The 21,554-nt window shown below is 35.2% G+C and overlaps 1 protein-coding gene and 1 long non-coding RNA gene across 2 annotated transcripts in view; one reads left to right on the top strand and one right to left on the bottom strand.

The window, feature by feature from the left end:
• The window catches only part of CD200R1 (CD200 receptor 1), a 41,950-nt gene extending 31,632 nt beyond the window's left edge, over positions 1-10,318 (top strand). Inside the window, exons 4-8 of the mRNA XM_081072438.1 lie at positions 1,627-1,938; positions 2,058-2,306; positions 6,620-6,734; positions 7,359-7,401; positions 8,090-10,318. Of these exons, the coding sequence (XP_080928564.1) occupies positions 1,627-1,938; positions 2,058-2,306; positions 6,620-6,734; positions 7,359-7,401; positions 8,090-8,215 (845 nt within the window). The 3' untranslated portion in view covers positions 8,216-10,318. The remainder of the gene's footprint in view (positions 1-1,626; positions 1,939-2,057; positions 2,307-6,619; positions 6,735-7,358; positions 7,402-8,089) is intronic.
• The window catches only part of LOC308507469, a 48,428-nt gene that overhangs the window by 4,477 nt on the left and 22,397 nt on the right, over positions 1-21,554 (bottom strand). Inside the window, exons 2-3 of the long non-coding RNA XR_013994885.1 lie at positions 9,955-10,038; positions 299-526 (exon numbers count right to left, since the gene is read on the bottom strand). This is a non-coding gene — a long non-coding RNA (uncharacterized lncRNA). The remainder of the gene's footprint in view (positions 1-298; positions 527-9,954; positions 10,039-21,554) is intronic.

The following is a 21,554-nucleotide window of genomic DNA, read 5'->3' as shown; positions in this document are numbered from 1 at the left end:
AGAATATCCACCATACTTGGAATCTTCACCATTGGAGTTACTTCTTTACTTCTTTTAACAGTAACTGTGGCCCTGGTAAAATGCAAATGTTTATTTGATTCGCTAGTATTTTCTTTAAAAAAAGTCAAATTAGATCTTGAAGATAAATACTAGGCAAAAACATTAATGCCTTACAGTGTTTACTAGCTAAAGTTTGGACTCCTGAGAACACAGAAGAGCCTTCACAACTTGCTCCCTCACCACTCTTTTATTTCTAGTTTTATCTTCACACCTTTCCCTTGTGCACATATATGCTTACCCACATCCAACTCTAGTTCTCCGACAAGTTGTGATCTTGCTTGCTTCTAAGCCTTTGCCAAGTTGGAGGTTCCCTCTTTAAGAGGATGCCACTTGGAGTGCTGGGAAGAGCGTGGATTTAACTGCCTCTCAGATCTGCTTTAAAATCGTCTTCCTTCAACTAGTTACGTGATCTATTTAGCTGTGAAATTCAAAGGCTTGAGTAAATCACAGAAGAGGCAGGTGACACCTAAAGAAGAGAGAAAAGATATGAAATGCAAAGTTTAGCACAAACAAGCTTCATTCACATAAAATTTTTGCCCCGCTATAGCTGGTTCTGCTCATGTTGAAGTGAAGAAATCACTGACGCCCTGTTACAAGTGAGTTGTAACAGTTATACCTAATCACCTCTCAGCAAACCTCTGCCAGTCGTAGACATAGTGTGTCAGTTTATGGAAAAGCGTAAGCTTTCATGTTGGAAAACACTTGTAGGTTGCAGGGCTTACTTTTTACTTTAAAAGATGGGCAAAGGAACTTAACTTCTATATTTAATCCTCATAATTAGATTGAATGTATGGAAATAAAACCTGTGAGAAAAGTTCACAGTTGAATTCTTTGGGAGTGTGTGACTGAACAGGAAGGAAGGAAAGAAGGAAGGAAGGGAGGAAGGAAAGAGAAGGAAGGAAGGCCTGTTGATTTTGCTGATTTTCTGATACTCCAAATAAAAACATAAACTTAAACATTTTCTATCTTGCTCAACCTGAAGGCCATATTAGTTATTTTGAACACCACTTACTTTCCATATTTTGTTTGTCTTAAGTGCCAACCTTAGGGATAGGCATTTAGTTCTGATATTTCTGATTTATTCTCTCTTTCACCAAAGTTTAGGAGGACACAACCACATTACTAATTATTCTATTTTCTACCCTGAGAGGTATGAGTTCTAAAATAAGTCTAATAGTCTCTGACCGAAACATTTGTTGTCTTTGTCTCTTGAGAATTGTGTTTTCTTATTTGTTTCATAAATATCAAAATTCCTGAATTAATTTCAAAATATTTAAAAAATTTTTCATACATATAATACATGTTATTTACCTAATAATACATAATATAGGAGAAAATGGGTTAATCTTGGATTTGGTTTAATATTTTGTATACATTTTGTAAGTGTTTAATAATTTTAATGTAAGTCTAACGTTTTTGGAATAAAACTACCGGCAAAGTAATGTTCTAGTTCAACTTATGTAATATGTTGTGGAAAGTATAACACATAAAGTTATTTAGCAAGCTTTTTTCATCGGTGTGTGTGTGTGTGTGTGTGTGTGTGTGTGTGTGTGTGTGTGTGTCCAGTTAACAGTTCCAAGCCTGTACGGGTGGATACAAAGGTTGTGCTCTCTTGCCATCCAATCCCGACAAGTGTGTTGGTCACATGGGAAATAAACCTGAGAGACAAGCCTGTCTGTACCAAAGCCTACAGGAGTGATAACAACGTGACGAAGGAAGTAAACTGTACTGACAAGAGAATAACCTGGGCCGTCAGACCTGACCAGAATTCTAGCCTTCTGATTGATCCAGTGGCCATCACTCACGATGGATATTACAGGTGTCTAAAGGCAACACCTGATGGGAATTTCCATCGTGGATATAACCTCCAAGTGTTAGGTAAGGAACATCACATATTGTGGTATTTCAGATAATCATATTGGGACTGAAAGAAATGTCTCTCTAAATTCCATACCTCATGTGTGAAGACTGAAGAGTTTTCCCCTACACCTCTGCAGTGGCCCCTGAGGTGACTCTGTTTCAAAGCAACAATGGAACAGCGGTGTGCAAGGCAGTTGCAGGCAAGCCAGCTGCCAGGATCTCCTGGATCCCAGAGGGCGATTGTGTCCCTAAGCAAGAAAATTGGGTCAATGGCACAGTGACTGTCTGGAGTACATGCCACTGGGCAGATAGCAATGTGTCTACTGTGTCCTGCTCTGTCTCCCATCCGACTGGCATCAGGAATCTGACCATAGAGCTGAGTCAAGGTGAGTAATTCTAGTTTTGTGTTTGCTCTTTCCGTTCTTTCAGAGGAGTTATAGTAGGAAGGAAAAAGGATTGTGCAGAGAATTTCATTCAAGGATGTTCTCTCCATCCTCTGTTTGATCCCCTACACCAGGAGTGTCCAAATTTTTTTCAACGTTTTTCACCAAGGGCCATATGTGGTAAAATACACAAACAGCTGGCCCACTTACTCGAGGTGAAGTACGTATTGCCTCACCTGGTTTATTTAAGTAAACTAAATATATTTTTGGAATTTGCTGCGGGCCAATTAACAATGGATCATGGGCCGCAGTTGGCCCGCGGGCCGCAGTTTGGACACCCCTGCCCTACACCAAATTAAAGGTAGAAGAATAATACAGAAATTTGTTGTAAGAAGCTCTATTTTAGAATGAGGTTTATTCTTTAATAATTAAAATAAAAAAGAATTTAATGTTCTGTTCTACCTAGTAATAAATTGACTTGAGTAGTGTACTTTTAAATTAACTTATGGTTTTAGAAGGACAAAGTGTAATTTTAAACAAAAACTTATACTTTTATTAGAAGTATAAAGTTACCCATAAGTTTTCTTCACAAATTTTCAGTCTGGTACAATTTTATCTTCCAGGTTACTTCTAGATTTTCTTAAATATATTAAAATAGCATCTACTGTGTTTCCCCAAAAATAAGACCTAGCCGGATGTGTCTTTTGGAGCAAAAATTAATAGAAAACCTGGTATTATATTATATTAATTATATTAATTATATTATATTATATTATGTTATATTAAAGACCTGATCTTATATTATAGTAAAATAAGACCGGGTCTTATATTAATTTTTGCTCCAAAAGACGCATTTAAGCTGATTGTCTGACTAGGCCTTATTTTCAGGGAAACACGGTATGGTTGTTCATTAATGTTCAGTTTCTTCACCCCCCTCCCATCTTACTCCCGTTTCTTGTTATTAAAAATTTAAATATTATTTTAATCATCGTATACATAAGTCAGATTGTTCTACAAGGCTTAATGAAGAAAAAGATCAGCCCTTCTCCCGCCTTTCCACCTCTCCATCCTTACTGAACTCTCTAGAAGCAAGTACATTCAAATCTCTAGGAGTTTTTTACTGCAAATTAACTTCATTTTTATAAATAGCGTGCTCATATTGATATTTCTTAACATATCAGATTTAAACATTACATGCCCCACTTTCTCTTATAATAAATGAGGATTTAAACTTTAACTTCCTCTCTCCCCACATCTTTTATTTTAATAACATATAGCAATTTTGGTTAAATTGAATAGCCGTAGTTTACATTACTTTGAATATATAATTTTGGAAAGTGCTAAATCAAGAAATAAACTCATAATTTCTTTTTTGAATAACTTTTTCTTTTCATGATTGCTTTACTCTTTGGTTGGCTTAATAATATGTGTACCTATTGTTAATTGTCACTAAGTTCACTGACAAAATTAGAAAACTCCTATTAATGTTATTTTCCACATGGTCAGATTTATTAGGTAATCCATCAGTCTTATTTTTTATCTTGAAGATATCCTTTCCCGAGTTTTAACATTTCTTATTCTAATCTAGCCTGGTTGGTCACTAGACCTGTTGGTCTTGGATGTCCTCTTTTTCTTGATCCTCTGCTTAATTCCATGTCTATTTAATCTGTGTTCTTTCTGCCTTCAAGATATTTGCTAGTTTTAATCTCTTTCTTTCACATATGAGGCTTTCCTTGACTCTTTCTAGTCCTTCACTATCCATACATTTCAAAGTCAGCATTCAAAAGTGAACTGATTCAAAGCTGTGTTATCTGTGGGTGGGTGGGCTTGTCAAATAATTTCAATAGAGTGGTAAAAATTTAAAAGGTGGTAAGTGAATTTAAAAACAATTGGGAAGAGAGGTGGGGGGAGGTAGAAGAGGGAAAAGGAGGTCAAATATATATGTGGTGACAGTAGGAGACTTGACTTTGGGTGGTGAACACACAATGTATTATAGAATTGAAACTTGAAACTTAAGTAATGTTATTAACCAATGTCACCCTAATAAATTGAATAAAATTAAAGACATTTTAAAAAATTGGAGCTTCCTTAGTTATCTGAAGATCTTTTCTTTGAGGCTATTTAGGTTCTGCAGAAAATAACTCTCCAGTCTCTTGTCTTAGAGGGCTAAGCCTGACTTATCAGTGTTCTGGGAGCAGGGAAGACGAGGGGTGCGGTGTGTGTGTGTGTGTGTGTGTGTGTGTGTGTGTGTGTGTGTGTGTGTGTGACTATTTAGAAGTCTGACTTTCCTTTAATACCTCCCTTCAGTCTGGCACTTCATCTACATCCTTCATTATGTCTAGATTCTTGACTCTGGAGTCTCTCCAGTTCACCTTCTTTGGGTCAAACTTCTGTTTTCTGCTGATTTGGGAAATAGTAGTGACCTGGCTGCTTAGGGTGGGAGGAAACTTGGCATCTACCTGTTCTCAATACAAACTCTCAAAGAAGCCTCCAACTTTTAGCCCACACTTTACCCCCTACATACCCTTTCTCTATGTTTAGTTCTTGCTACTCTGGAGTGCTCCTGGAGTTCTGTGGGCACTAAGGTTTTCTATTTATTTTACTCCAAATTATTTGCCATTCTTCTGTTCCTTTTTCACCTGAAAACAAGTTAAAATCTTTCATCTGCTCTTGACTTCATCCATGTTCTCTTTGTCTTTACAAGTGTACACTTAAAAAAAATTTTTTACTGATAATTTAGTATGTTTTAAGAAGGGAGAAGAGACAAACCCATGTGTTTTAACTGCTATTTTTCAATATCCATTCTTGACGTGCTGTCTGTTTTTGTTTTTGAAGAGTTTAGCAGTATTTACCCGGAAAAGTAATTGAGCCCTGGTTAGGTATGAAATCCGACCACCCTAGTATGATATGATGTCATATTTATAGTGTATAGTATTTATAGAATTGAAGGGACTGGCTAGACCGCTTCCACCCACTGCAGGGATCTCTGTCTTCCCTGCAGGGTGGATCTCAGCCTCTGCTGCTACACTTCCAATGAAAGAGAGTGCATTGGTTTGAAAGAGAGGGTTTTGGAACAATGTTATTTTAAAGTGTAAAATCAAGTGTTTATTTTCCAAATGAAATACGGAGAAATCCAATGTTTCAAGGTAAACTGTTGAAGAAAAGTGGTGGGACTGGATGCCAGCCTGCTCAGCCTCCACTTCACCTCCCTCCGCTGCCCCAGCCACATTCACCAAACACCAGGAGCATGGTCTTAAAACCACTGTCAGGCAGTTCCTTTGTTGACTTGGCCTTTTGTCAGACTGAGCTCTGTATTGCTGTCAACAGTTAATAAATACTTTAAAGTTGCTGCCATGCATTCATTTTAGTTTCAATACCCTAGTAGAAAGGTGGCTTCAAAATTAGGGTTATTTTTCCTACTACCTCCCTTACAATTTCCTATTTATTTCTGAATAACGGAGATGAAAAACACTACTATTATTATAACAGAGATATCAAAATTTCACATCTCTCCTACAAGAACTCACCATTCATGAATCCTTGAGGCAACAAAATCCTGACATAAGATGATGTCATGCTAGAAACCCTGGAGTCTTAATTGATAAATCTATTTTATTATAACACTTACTTGAATGATTAATGGGTCAGAAGTGTTTAAAATAAAATCACAGAACGGAATTTCTCATACTGTTCAACTTCCTTGAACTATGTATATGTACATGTATTTTATTTTTATTTTATTTTTTAATTTTTTAAATCGACTTCATTATTTTTTAGAGCAGTTTTAGGTCCACAGCAAAATTGAGCGGAAAGTATTACGAGTTCCTATAACACCCCCTGCTCCAACACATGCAGTCTACCTTCTGTCTACACCCCCCAATCCACAATGGTACATTTATTATAATAGATGAACCTACATTAACAGAGCATTATCAGCTGAAATCCATCATTTACATCAAGGTTTACTCTAGTTGTATAGTCTTTCTATGAATTTTAACAAATGTATGAATGACACGTATTCACCAATATAGTACCATACAGAGCTGTTTCACTGCCCTAAAAAGCCTCTGTGCTCCACCTATTCATTTTTCTCTTCACCCCGACCTCTAGCAATTCCTCATCTTTTTACTGTCTCCATAGTTTTGCCTTTTGCAAATATACTTGGAATCATATAGTATGTAGCCTTTCCAGATTGGCTTCTTGCACTTAGTAATATGCATTTCAGGTTCCACTGTGTCCTTTCAATGGCTTGACAGTTCATTTCTTTTTAGTGCTGAATAATATTAAACCATATATTTTTGTGTCTATACATGCAGGCGCCACAAAATCATATGACATAAGCATTCCACGTGTCATTCTCTTTATTTTTATTATCCTTATTATGTTGGCCATCGTGGGATCCATTTGGCTTTTGAAAATCAGTGGCTGCAGGTACAGACTGATGTTTTTTGCTTCTTTAGATGTATGGGCTAGAAAGGGGCCAGAAGTAAGGATTTGAATGGGTAAAATTAAGGTGTTAACATAATTTCTCTCATATCCTGAAGGTGTTGGACTCGTACTACACTAAAGATGAGAGGGATTTTGCTAGTTTACCTAGGCATGCAAGCATAGTAAATTAGACCATTTAGGGCAGGATTTGGGGAGAGACAGTACATGCTAATTACTATTTGGGAAAAGAATTAGCATACTTCATTTCATGACCTAAAGAGGAGGTGTCACATAAATTCTATTACATCAAGCTCCTGTAGCATAATTTCATTTTCTTTTCCAAAATCCAGAATTATCTTGTTTGGGTGTTATTAACAACAAATAGCATTCTTCATCATTTCTAGTAGCTTTTTTCTGATTTAATATGGCTTCTATCAAAATGAATGAGAATTCATAATATATAGTATATGAATTATAAGTATATAGTATATGAAGTATAAGTATATAGTATATGAATTATAAGTACATAGTATATAGTAAGTCAATAGTATAGTGTTCTGTTTTTTAATTTTCAATCTAAATAATGATGTTTCCTGCATTTACTCTAGCTTATTTATATTTTTACAGAAAATGTAAGTTGAAAAAAATAGAAGGTACTCCGGTTGAAGAGGTAAGATAAGATTCCAAAGAATATTTGCAAACTTTTAAGCCATATAGTCTGAAAATCTAGCCACATAATTTGTAATATGTCTCAATATTAGTGTTTTAGTTGAAAAGTAAAAATTCTGATTTTACAATGCTAATAGTTAAGTGTACTTATTTTGTTATTTATCTATCAAGTAGTATTTATACACCACCCCAAATCCATATTTTCATTTCATGAACTGCATCTTACAAAATACATAATATTTGCCTCATTTAGAATGTAATCTTAGGTGAAACTGAATTGGTGTTTCCTCCCTTATGAAATCATCTCTACTTTTTGACTTCCCTTTTTTAATACCATCATCCTGTCCCTCTTACGCAAGTTTAAAACCTATCCTACTCCTTCATCTCTTATAGCTTACTAAGTCTTTGATCTTCTCCTCTGAAATACTTCTCATATCACTTCATTCTTCTCCCTTCCTACTTTCACCCAATCTTTATCAATCTAACATTGAGACTTAAGAAATCAATAAATATTTTTTGATAAAGTTTTAGAAAAAAATCTTGCTCCTTGTTCATGTAAGCCCAGAGACACAAATATAAACACCATTGGTAGATACTAAAGCTGTGGGCACCTGTTAGAAAAACATAGGTAGTTTCTGTAATGGTTTTGGGATTTTTTTAATTGATTTTGACTTTGAGGTCTTTCTTAGGATGAAATGCAGCCCTATGCCAGCTACACGGAGAAGAAAAACCCACTCTATGATACTCTAAAGAAGGTGAAGACATCTCAGGTGTTACAAAGTGAAGTTGATGGCACAGATCTCCATACTTTTTAAGTTACTGGAATCTAGCACCAGGAGAAATGAATCAAGAGACAGTACAGTTACTGTTGATTTTCTTAGAGTTCTAGAAAGGAAGACCTATTTTGAAATTATTTTCAAAGATTCTTAGAAGACAGACATATTTTGAAGGATTTGCATTCATATCCTTGCACAATTGAAATTTTAGAATATTAGCTGCTACCTGCTAGTTTTCTGAAGATCTGACATAATTGCAAAGAAAGCACATAATCATGATAAAATATTCAAATTGTTCAGTAGAGTAGATAATGAAAAATGAGTTTCCTCAAGAAATAACTCTGCAGAAGGAACAATTATCAACAATTTTTATGTATTCTTTGAGAAAGTTTCTATGTGCATATGACAGATATATGTATACCCTCATACATATGTGTACATTTATATGTCTATTTACATATAAATATACAAAAGGGAACATGCTGTAATGCTGTTCTGTACTTACAGAAAGCTAATAATACAGTATGTCTTGGAGATCTTTTATCTTTTATCAACATAAGCATAGCTACCTCATTCTTTTTAATGGTTACATAAAATTTCATTGTATGGTTGTGTCATAATCTAAGTAACCACAACTCTAGTGACAGACAGATTGTTTTAAGTTTTGTTTATTTGTTTGTTTTGCTATTATAAACAATATCCTATAGAATGTTTGCTGTGGACATGTCTCTGTATTTGTTTGAGTGTATTTATAGAGTAATTTCCTTGAGTGGAATTGCCATGTCAGGGTTTTGTGCATTTTTAGTATTGATTGATATGTCAGATTGTATCAGTTTACATTCCTTCCAATTGTGTTTGAATGTGCCTTTCCCTATACTGCATTTTAATATCTGTAAGAGTCCCACTTCCTCTTTTTAATCAATCCTTTAACTAATATGATGTAAGATTACAATAAGAATTATACTATTTAATAAACCAGGTTTCTATTTTTCTGCCATATTTATGACAGAAAGAGAGAGAGAGGGAGAGGGAGAGAGAGAGAGAGAGACAGAGAGAGAGAGAGAGAGAGAGAGAGAGAGAGAGAGAGAGAGAGAGAGAGAGATTGAGAACACATATGAGAATGTTAGTTTCCTCTGAGCTCATATCTCTACAGAGGTATTGCTGTCTGATATCTAATGCTTAAAGCTTTTGTAGATATGATAAACTGGAAATGTGTATTTTTATAGTATACATTCTATTGTGATGTATTTATCAAATAATAATTGTTCACTGACTAAGCAGCTAAAAAAGCATTATGGAGGGCTTGCAAACCTATAAGATATGGTCTATGTACTAAGAGAATGGCCATGGGATGACATGACCCTGCCCTCCATTTTTCTGTGGAATAAAATATTAAGAATGTGTGTATTAATCATTTTTAACATTATAAAAATTTTTTTTATCTATGAAAACCTATGGGAATAAAATAGAATTTGAAAAAATAGTAGCTTTCTAAGACACAAAATTATTTTCCAAAGTGACTATCCTAACAACCTTAAATGATAAAATTCTAAGTTTTGAAAAACAGAGATGTGCATGTAACCTGATGATTCAGGGTCATCCCAAATGACCAAGAAAGAATTTCATTTTTTGCTTGTACACTCTTTCAAATAGCTATTCCTTTAAGGGCAGATCTCAGGAAGGAAAATGAAATTGGTAACTAATGAATATTGAAGCAGAGAACTTGAGATTGAGAAAGGGTTTCAAGGGACATCTAATCCAGTCAGCTACATAATTACCTCTGTCCAATTTCCTCCCAACGTCATATCTGAGACATGGTTCGCCATCCTCAGTTTGCATAGTAGTAAAAGGGAGGACACTACCTTCAATGACAAAAGTAACATACTTATAATAAGACATTGGGAAAGTACAGAAAAGAATTTAAAAAATCACCCCAATCCCACCACTAAGAGTGCTATAATTTTGTTGTATTCTTTGTCACTTTTTCGTCTAAGCATGTTTTTATTCATTTTTGTTCACTTAACGTGTAATATTTTATCTCTAATATTTTTTCTTGTCTCCATGTTTTACCAGCTCTTTGTAGACAATAATTTAATTTTTGCACGTGGTGGCAACATTAAGAAATAAACTGTATAGCTCCTTCTTCACTCTTTTCTATTACTAATTCGTTCTCTCTTAAATGCACTTAAGTTAGGCTTTTATCCTCACCATTTCACTGAAGCTGCTCTTGTAAGGCCACTGATTTTGACCACCAAGATGGTAAATCTAAAAGTCTGTTCTCAGCTTTTATGTTATTTGACTCATCTTCTGATTTCACACAATTGATCACAAAATCTTTTGCTTTGTTTCTACTTCAGGGTTTGCTCCTTCTCAGTCTTTCTTGCTGATTCCCCTTCCTTTCCTAACCTTTCAGTTTTGGGTGGTTAACAGACAGCTCAAATTTAACATCCCAAACTCAACTCTCTTATCTTTCCAAACATACTTCACTCTGTCTTTCTCCTCTTTGTTGATGGCAAATCCATTTTTTTTTCCAGTTCCTCAGACTAAATGCCTGGGATAATCTTTAAATCCTTTGTGTCACATTGTCGTGCGGGGTCTCCTGCGGGGTCTCTGCTCCCACTCCCCACAGAAGAACGCAGGATGTGGCTAGGCCAAAAAGGAACACCCACGGAGCCATAGGTAGGGGAGTCATTCCACTATGGTCTCACTGGAGGCTGCGTTCACACGACGTGCGACCTGCTGTCCGCTTTGCTGCCAACTGACCACTCTCCTTGACGCTCCTTCACTCTCCTTCACTCTCCTCCAGTCTCCTCCTTCACTCTTTTCCAGTCTCTTCCTTCACTCTCCTCCAGTCTCCTCTTTCACTCTCCTCCAGTCTCCTCCTTCACTCTCCTCCAGTCTCCTCCTTCACTCTCCTTGGCTCCCCTCCGTAGCCGCGGCAGTTATATCAGTGGCCAATGGCTCAATGGCTACAGCTGATGGCCAACCAGCCACAGCCGACGGCCATCTACTATCCGAGCCAGCACCTCTTCACATGAGGCCGAGAGCCTGGAAACTGCTCTCTGGGGCTCTGTCCCCACACACATTCCATATGCAAACTATCAGCAACACTTCTAGTCTCTACCTTCACAATTCATCCAGATCCTTACCTCTCCATAACCCCTCTACAACTACCACCCATATTCAAGCCACCACGAGGTCTTGACAATTTCATTGCATTAGCCTCATAACTGATTTTCCTTCTCTCACTCAGTCTATTTTTAACAGAGTAGCCTGAGTGATCCTGTTGAAACATAGGTAGACTATATCATTCCTCTTCTTCAAACACTCCGGTGGCTCTCCATTTCACACTGAGTAAAAGTGCAAAAACTTACAGAGTTCCTCAAGGCTTTATGTGATCTGCTTCCCACTCCCTTTATCTCTCTGACCTCATTTCATTTCTTACTACTCTTCCCATTGCCCACTCTGCTCTGGACACTCGGGATTTTTTCTTTCCTCAGACCTGCCAGTCCTCTTTTTCTTGGATTTTTGGATGGGTGGCCCTTTCCCACAAATTTATATGGCTAACTTACTCACCTCTTTCAAACCTTTGTTCAAATGTCACCTAATCTCACCACTCTATTTAAAATTGCTATCGATCCCTACCCCCAAACCCTCACCATATCCAGATCCCCCTTACAATACTTTATTTTCTTCATAACTCTGACATCACTAACATAGTTTTCCTTGACCATTTTCTTTCTTTTTTTTATAGTTTTATTTTATTTTATTTTATTTTTATATCCCTCACACTGTGAACCCTCCTTCCCCCATCCACCACCACCCCGACCTCACACTGCGCCATCACATTATACACATAAAATTATAGTTGGCATTCATTAATGTCCAGCCTCTGGTGTACAATGCCATGACCAGGCATCCACAGCATCCCTGAGGTGTTGACCATTTTCTGATTGTTGAATACACTACTGTTTAGAGAAGTCAATTCCATTTTTGGATAATTTGTTTAAAAATTATTTCAAACTGAACTGGAAATTTGCATCCTACAAGTTGTATATCGGTCACCATTTTTAAGAGTATGACACAAGGGATGGCTTATGTTGCTGCTTTGTTTTTATTTTAATCCTTTTATATGGCCTATACATTCAAAAAAAGGAAACCTATTCCAGATATCAAAATGGTAAATAAAGAAAATGCTTTGGATGATTTACATCACATTAGAAGTAAGCAGTGTACAATTTCCATGTTTTGTAATTTTGTATTGGATTCTACATTTATGCAATGCACACAGGTTATAGATTTTTCATTTCTATGTGTGCAATTTTGTGGTGTCATCTCAGATTTGCATGACAAGTATATGGTGTGCAATCTGTCAAAGTTAACATGTAAAAAGGCATTAAATCCCACGAGTTTTCATTGTCTCTTCCAGGTGGGACTAAGCTTGTTTGAGCTGCCAGCTTTCTCTAAACACTTACGTAAACATGTTTTATGTGTGACCTCTATATTGTGCGTGTGAATGTAAACAAACCCGCATTAATATAGAGAGGATTGGAAGTGAGTAATGAGTAACCTAATTTCTGGTATGATAGCCTTATCTTTCTTTATTCTTGTGATTCTGACTTTGATTTACCTGGTTTAGGAGCAAACAGATTTATATCAACTCAGATGAAGAATAAATCTCAGTGGAACACTTAGCAGAGCAAGATTTTTAGGATGCTAGTCTTTGCTTAATGTCCTGCAGACCTGCATCAGTAATCTTATTAGCTATTTGTGGGAGCATAAGGGAAACAGTGGATTTGACAGACTCTCAAGTTGCCCTGCTTGGATTTGCATTGACCTTGGATTTGTTCATATATTTGGAATAGCAAAGACTTGTGGCTATTTGATGCTTTTGCCCTCATTCATCTGCATTCCATCCCTGAGTGGCTTAATACAGTTATGAATAATGTTTATTGAACAATATGAAGAAGCATAGGAATCACAAGATACAACTATGTCCTTGAGGAGTGTGTATTCTATTTAGTGAACTTGTTTTAAAATCACCAAATTCTGATAAATTCCACTTAAACTATTTTTTTTCTTAACAAGGATTGAACTAAAGATTGGGAGCAACTGACCATTTATGTGAAAGCTTTTATGACTTACATGCACATTTTTAAAGATATGTAAGGGTGCAGCTATAGTCTTTCCAGGGGGAAATAACATATAATCAAAAGAAACAGGTTTCTTTTTAAAAAGTGCAAATAACTTTTTATTCACAATTGCTTTGTTAACTACAGTTGATAGATGAAGAATAACAAGTACAAAATCAGATTGCATTTTTTCTTTTTCCTATATTTTCCTCCTCCCTAACGTTTTCACACAAAAAAGAATAAGAGAAGAATAAACTTTGAGCTTTCAAACTTGTTTTAGCTTAGCTCTAGCCAAAATGTGGTCCAAGGACCTTACAAAAGGTCCTCAAGGTTGTTTCTACTTTCATAATAATACTAAGATGTTATTTGCTTTTTGTACTTACATTCTCTCATGAACGCAAAGTAGGGTTTTCTAGATGCTATGTGTCATATGCTGGTATTATTTTGATAGTTTCAGGAATGAGTACCTGTGTATTTGTGTGTATGTTTCTAGGTTTTTCCAAGGTAAGTTCTTTGGGATCCCCAATAATTTTTAAGGGTATGAAAGGATACTCAGACCAAAAAGTCTGAGAATTGCTGTTTTAGGTGAAAAGTAATACATAGTAGAACCACTTAAAAGATTTAATCAGTTTTAAGTTTGGGAAACATGACTTGAGAAAATTAAATAAAGTTATAAAACGTTAGCCAATGTAAAAGAAATTAATAAAAATTCATAAATGTTATCATTTGGTTTATCTGAATTGCCTATAAATTACTGAGTTCCTGGCTGTGAGTCATATTTTCAGTTATAAAAAGTTCATGTGATTCCTGGTGGTTAAGACTCAAACTTGTTCCTTAGCGGCAGAGCTTGCTCTCTTTTTCTGTTTATCTTGTTTTATAAATAAAATGATTTCTGGACATTTTCTTTAAAAATAACATGGCAAGGTTTTTGTTGATTATTAACATATATACCCTCCACACTTAACAACCTGCCTTCTGGACAAACACCACATGTTTAAGTCAACCAGTCTGTGGTATTTTGTTATTGCTGCCCTAGCAGACTAGTATATCATGGGAATTGGTCTAACCAGCCTTAAGTATGGGTCATGTTTGATATAAATACTTACCCATTTTTAGCCTAAACAAACATTGAAGTATTCTTTTTTTTTTAATTAAAGTTTATTGGGGTGAAAGTTGTTAGTAAAGTTACATAGATTTCAGGTGTATAATTCTGTATCACATCATCTATAAATCCCATTGTGTATTCACCACCCAGAGTGAGTTCTCCTTCCATCACCATATATTTGATCCCCTTTACCCTAATCTACCACTCCCATGCCCCGTTACCCTCTGGTAACCAATAAACTATTGTCGGTGTCTATGAGTTTTTGTTTCTCATTTGTTTGTCTTGTTCCTTTGTTGTTTTTGGTTTATATACCACATATCAGTGAAATCATGTGGTTCTCTGCTTTTTCTGTCTGACTTATTTCACTTAGCATTATAATTTACTTATCCCACTTATTGCCCTTATCTTCCCAAATCAAAATGTTTGCTATATCTTTCTATGAGGTTTTTCAAGTCTCCTACTGTTTTTCAAGATACCTTTCTAAGACAATTCTGAAAAATGTCATAAATCAGCATTAACGTTTACAGTGAGAATATTTATGAATGGCCCTTTAGGTATATATTTTTATCTTTTTTTAAAAATTTTAAATAACATTTTATTTTGGTGAAAATGAAACATGCTTATTCTAAGATTCAAGCAATAGAGAAAACCATAATTAATTCAAATTCCTTCACCCAGAAACACTAACATTAGCTGAACACTTTTTATGAGTATATGCCAAAAGAAGAAAAGACAGAAATTATTTCACAAAAATGCTTTCATATAAATGTTACTTTAAATAAAAAATATTACATTTATTGTTACTTGATTTTAAACTAGAGAAGGAAACAGAAGCGATTACTAAATTTGAAATTAAAATGTCTCTACCATGTACAATACCAAGAGTGACCATTAATGCAAACTATGGACTTTGAGTGATAATGATATTCAATGTTGGTTCATTGATTGTAAAAACTGTACCACTGTGGTGGGGATGTGGATAATGGGGGAAGAGCCACATATGCACATATAGAGGCGGGGGTTATATAGGAACTCTACTGTCTGCTCAATTTTGCAGTGAACCTCAAACTGCTCTAAAAAATAAAGCATATACTTGTCTAAATGAACTCCTTTTCAGAAGCAGTATTTTCTCGTTTAACATAATGATGTATAAGGCATTCAATAAACTAAAAAAACAAAACCACAACTTGCCAAGTAGAGAAAGCAAATCTGCATACGTGTTTATTCCAATGAGTTTGGACCATTTCTCCTTCATATTGAAAAACATGGTCTTTACCAGATAAGATGCTAATTTCTGAAAGAGTTCTCCATCTTTCCTTGTACTTTCTGAATTTTCAGTCATATATTACTTTTACATTTTGAAGATTTAAATTGTTTGCATTCTGTTCTTTAGCCACAATTCTCTCAAATATTTAGTCTTAACTATATGTTAAATGGGTTTATTGTTCATTACCAATCATGATTTCTTACTCACATATTTATTTTGTTTGTTGAGATATCACTATCTGGTATTTTTGTTGTTTTACAACTGGAGGAGTATGAGAGTGAAGAGGAATGATTAAAAGAATGAGAGTTTATATCTGTTTTGAAACTTTCTTGTGTTCTCTGTGGTACAAATCTGAAAGCAATATGAAATACAACCCATCATAACTCTAGTTCAGAATATTTCTCTCTGTCACGCTATTCATTGAATGTGTGGTAAGATCTATTATTTGACAATGCAAACATGGAATTATTAACAGGGATAATTTTCCTTCTCAGTGAGAAAAAAAGAGATTTAAAAAACCATCTCATGAACAAAGCAAACAAATTCTTACTCTTTATTGAAATCATTTGGTGACCACTGATTAAGCAATAAATTGCTAAAATGTTAGAACAGATATAAAAATGTAGATTTCAAAATAACTGAAACCTTGGGGCAGCTAGATGGCTCGGTTGGTTAGAGCGTGAGCTTTGAACAACAGGGTTGTGGGTTTGATTCTCACATGGGCCAGTGAGCTGGCCTCTCCACAACTAGATTGAAGACAACGAGCTGTCGCTGAGCTTCTGGAGGGGCGGCCTGATGGCTCAGCTGGTTAGAGCGTGAGCTCTCAACCACAAGGTTGCTGGTTCCCCGTATGGGATGGTGGACTCTGCCCCCTGTAATTAAAGATTGAAAATGGCAACTGGACTTGGAGCTGAGCTGTGCCCTCCACAACTAGATTGAAGGACAACTACTTGGAGCTGATAATCCCTGGAGAACCCAGTTTCTCAATAAAAAGTTTAAAAAAACACACAAAAAAACTGAAATCTTGCCTGTGGTTCAGATGGGAAATAAGCAAAGAACAGTTTATTCTAAATCATTAAGCTTATGATGACCACAACTGACCACATTGTGAGAACCTAACACTTGGTTTGTTGGTTTGTGTGTGTGTGTGACATATTTGCATTTATGTGATCAATGCCATTAGATAAAATGTTTGTATTTGTGGTAGGAATGTCGAGATAACTATCAAATCTGAACAGGAAATACATGTGGGTAACGATTTTGTATTAAATACGAACTTTAGAGACAGGTGGAGGAGAAGGACGAGAAAACCTGCCCAGAGAATTGGGGTGGGGGAAGGCACAGTGAGGCCAGCTGGCTGTGGAGGGTGATGGAGTGCTTCGAGCTCCAAATCTAAACAGAAACAGCGAAAGCCATGCTTGATGAAAAGCTGTAAAGTCACTAAAAGTAACCTTGAAAGTGAACCAACTTTTGGCATGTGGAAATAGGTTATCTCCAGTGCAAATAAAAATGTCTAACCATTGAGGAGAATAAAATTAGAGACTATGGCATAAAAATGGTCTGAGACCATCTACAAACAAACATGCTTAGTGACATTACCAAGAATGGCAGAGTAGGGAGCTCACTCCTTCCATTAAAGCAAAACTTAAGTTAGCTAAAATTGTCAGAATTAAATTTTTTATAATTCTAGAATCCAATAAGAAACTTTTGATGAGCAGGGGAATACTTATTGAAGAAAGAAGCTGCTAAATTTCAGTAAGAGAGTGATATGACATTTTAACTTACCTGCCTACCACCTCCACTCCCCAGCTGGGCAGTGGCTAAAGGACAGCAGCCTGCAATTCTCCTGTGACTTGATGATGTCAGAGGGGACAATACAGATGTTCTTTAAGAACTGTAGTTTTGCGTTTTGACCTGTCTGGTGGCTCTCTGAGGAACTGACTCAGGGGTTTACCTTGTTTCTCCCACCTTGAAACTATCTCAGGGCTGGAGCAGCTTCCCAGGTGACATTTGTCAAAAGCGTCTTAAGACAAATATATAGTGGCAGCTACTTGGGGGAAGTGATAAGTGATTGGTCAAGCAGTAGACACAGCAAAAAGTCTAAGAAGGAAGAGTTTGAAGGAAAAGGTACATTGGAGGTTAAAGATCTCGAAAAGCTCCCATGTATATTAGGGAACCTCAAAGCCCACCCACATGCTCAGGGCTAGACACATTCTCAGAAAAGATCTGAGAAGGCCCTAAGCTCTCTTCTCTCACTGACATTCAGACTCCGTACAAGCAGGAAATGAGAAATGAAGGTTAATACAGAGTTGTAAGCTGCCTGGTGAATGTTGAAGGTGTACTCTAACACACACAGAGCCGGTTTGCAAAGACTAGATTTTTGTTTTGTTTTGATTTAGATGTTTAAAGGAATTACTGTCACATCACTAGTTCACCAACAAGCTAATAGAACAGAGACTTCAGAGGCCACACACAACAAAAAATAGTTTAAAAAATTAGTTCAAAAAAGTCACTAAACAAACAAAAAGAAATATGACAAGCAGCATCAACAAACCATGAAGAAGTAAATAATTTTTTTCCATAGTTGCTATGCTATAATATTTAAAACCTTCAGTTTTCAAAAAAAAAAAAAATCAAGAAAGTATGGCCCATGCACAGAAAAAACAGAAATTGTTTCTAAAGAAACACTTTTACTTACTGCTATAAGGCATTAAATAAACTATTCTAAATATGCTAAAAGAGATAAAGAAAACTAGACTTACAGAAACCAGGAGAATGACATCTCACCAAACAGAGAATATCAATAAAGAAATAAAAATTTATAAAAGAACCAAGTAGAAATTCTGGAGCTGGATAGTATAACTGAAATGAAAAATTTACTAAAGAGGCTCAAGAAGAAAGAAACAGAGAATTTTAAGATAGAGCAATCCATTTGGAGGAGAAGAAAAAAAAATGAAGGAAAACAAAAGAACCTAAGAGGCCTGTGGAACACCATCAAGTGTAACAACATATGCATAATGGGAGTTCAAAAAGGAGAGGAAAGAGAGAAAAAAAGTGGTGGGGGCAGACAAAATATTTAAAGATATAATGGTCAAAAGCTTCCCAAATCATTACATCTAAGAAGCTCAACAAATTTTAAGTAGAATAAACTTAAAGAGATCCACACTGAGCCATATTTTAATTAAACTGTCAAAAGCCAAAGTCAAAGATAATCTTGAAATCAGCAAGAGAAAAATGATTCTTCATGTACAAGGTTAGTGTCATGCTAACCGAATAAGATTAACAGCCAATTATCCATCAGAACCCATGGAGGCCAGAAGGTTGACATATTTAAAGTTCTGAAAGAAAAAAAATGTGTAAACCAAAATTCTATATGTGGCAAAACTGTCCTTCAAAAATGAAGAGGAAATCATGACATTCCGAAATAAACAAAAGCTGAAGGATTTCATTCCCTGTAGACCTGTCCCACAGGAAATGTTAAGGGGAATTCTTCATACTGAAATAAGAGGATACTAGACAGTAACTTATAGCCATATGAAGAAATATAGAACACCAGTAAGGTGGCTACATAGGTAAACATAAAAGCCAGTAAGATTATATTTTTGTTTCCCTATGTGATTTAAAAGACAAATGCATAAAATAACAACTATAAATCTGTATTAATGGGCACATATGTATAAAGACATAATTTGTGACAATACTAACATAAAGGGAAGGGATGAACCTTACAGGAGCTGAGTTTTTGTTTACTATTGAAGTTAAGTTGATATTAATTCAAAACTAGATGACTATGAATTTAAGATTTAATTATAATCTCCAGGATAACCACAAGAAAATGACTGACAAATACACCAAAAATTGAGAAAGGAATACAAATTATATTAGAAAAAAACAATTTAATAAAAAAAAAAGGCAGTAATGAGCAATTGAGCAACAAGAAATGTTTAAGACATAGAGAAAACAAATACCAAAATGAAACGATAAATTTATTTATCAATAATTACATTAAATGTAAATGAATTAAAAGACAAAGATTAAAAGACAGCAATTAGCAGAATTGGAAAAAAACCCACATGATCCAACTATATGCTGTCTATCAGAGACTAACTTTACAGCCAAGATTCAAATAGGTTGAAAGTGAAAGGATGAAAAAAGAAACTCATGTTCATGTAAATATAACCAAAAGAGAGCTAAGGTGGCTATAACAATATCTGAAAAAATAAACTTTAAGTCAAAAATTGTTATAAGCAGCAACAACAACAAAGAAGAATAGTACATATTGATAAAAGGATCAATGTGTGGGATATAGCATATGCAGGATATAATTATTATAAACATATACAGAATTGAATTGACAGAATTGAAAGGAGAAATAGGCAATTCTACAGTAATAGCTGGAAACTTCAGTACTACGTTTTCAGTAACGAAAAGAACAGCTAGACAGATAATCAAAAAAGAAATAGAAGATTTGAACAACACTATACATCAACTACACCTAACAGACAAATACAGAACACTTCATCCCCAAACAACAAAATACACATTTTTCTTGAGTGTACATAGAAAATTCTTGAGGATAGACTATGTTTTAGGCCACAAAACAATCTCAATAAATTTAACAATATTGCAATTATACAAGGTAATTTTCTGACCAACGTGGGATGAAACTAGAAATCAACAGCAAGAAAACTGGAAAATTTATAAATATGTGGAAATTAAACATCATTCTTTTAAAACAACTAATAGGTCAAAGAAAAAATCACAAGGGAAATTATAAAGTAAATTGAGAGGAATGAAAATGAAAACACAACATACCAAAACTTATGCGATGTAGTGAAATAATGCTCAGAGGGAAATTTATAGCTGTAAACTCATATATTTAAAAATAAGAAAATCTCATCTTATATACCTGTTACAATACCACTGACTATGTTCCTTTTGCTATACTTCACCTTCCCTGAATATATATATATATATATATTATATATACTATATATATATATATTTTCCTTATAGTTGACATACAATATTATTCTACTTCAGCTTTAGTGTGCACTGCATTGATCAGGCATCTACACAGTCTATGAAGTGATCCCCTGGATAAGTTCAGTGCCCATCTGGCATCTTACATAACCTTTACAACATTGTTGATTATATTCCCCATACTGTATTTCATATCCCCATGACTATACTGTGTCTACTAATTTGCTCTTTCTAATCCCTTCACCTTCTCTCCCATCCCCTTGTCCCTCCCATCTAGCAAACAACAGTTTTTTTTTCTATATCTCTGAGTCTATTTCTGTTTTGTTTGCTCATTTATTCTGTTCTTTAGATTCCACATATAAGTGAGATCATATGGTATTCGTCGTTGTCAGTCTGACTTATTTTACTTAGCATAATATTCTCAAGGTCCATCCATGTTGTTGTAAATAGTAAGATTTCATTCTTTTTTATAGCTGAGTAATACTCCTTTGTATAAATGTATCACAGTTTCTTTATCCAATCATCTATCGATGGGCATTTCAGTTGTTTCCATATCTTGGCTATTGTGAATAGTGTTGCAATTTACATAGGGGTGCATGTATTTTTTAGAGTTAGTGTTTTGGATTTCTTTGCATAGATACCCAGGAGTGGAATTGCTGGGTCATAAGGCAGTTGTGTTTTTCAGTTTTTTGAGGTACTTCCATACTGTTTTTCATAGTGGTTGCACCAATCTGCAATCCCACCAACCGTGCACGAGGGTTCCCTTTTCTCCACATCCTCAGCAACACTTGTTGTTTGTTGATTTATTGATGATAGCCATTCTGACAGGGGTGAGGTTGTATTCTATTGTGGTTTTAATTTTCATTTTTCTTTTTTCATCATTTTGCTAAA

Source organism: Rhinolophus hipposideros (assembly GCF_964194185.1).
Source record: "Rhinolophus hipposideros genome assembly, chromosome: 2".
Taxonomy (NCBI): domain Eukaryota; kingdom Metazoa; phylum Chordata; class Mammalia; order Chiroptera; family Rhinolophidae; genus Rhinolophus; species Rhinolophus hipposideros.
This window is presented reverse-complemented; position numbering and strand designations above follow the sequence as displayed.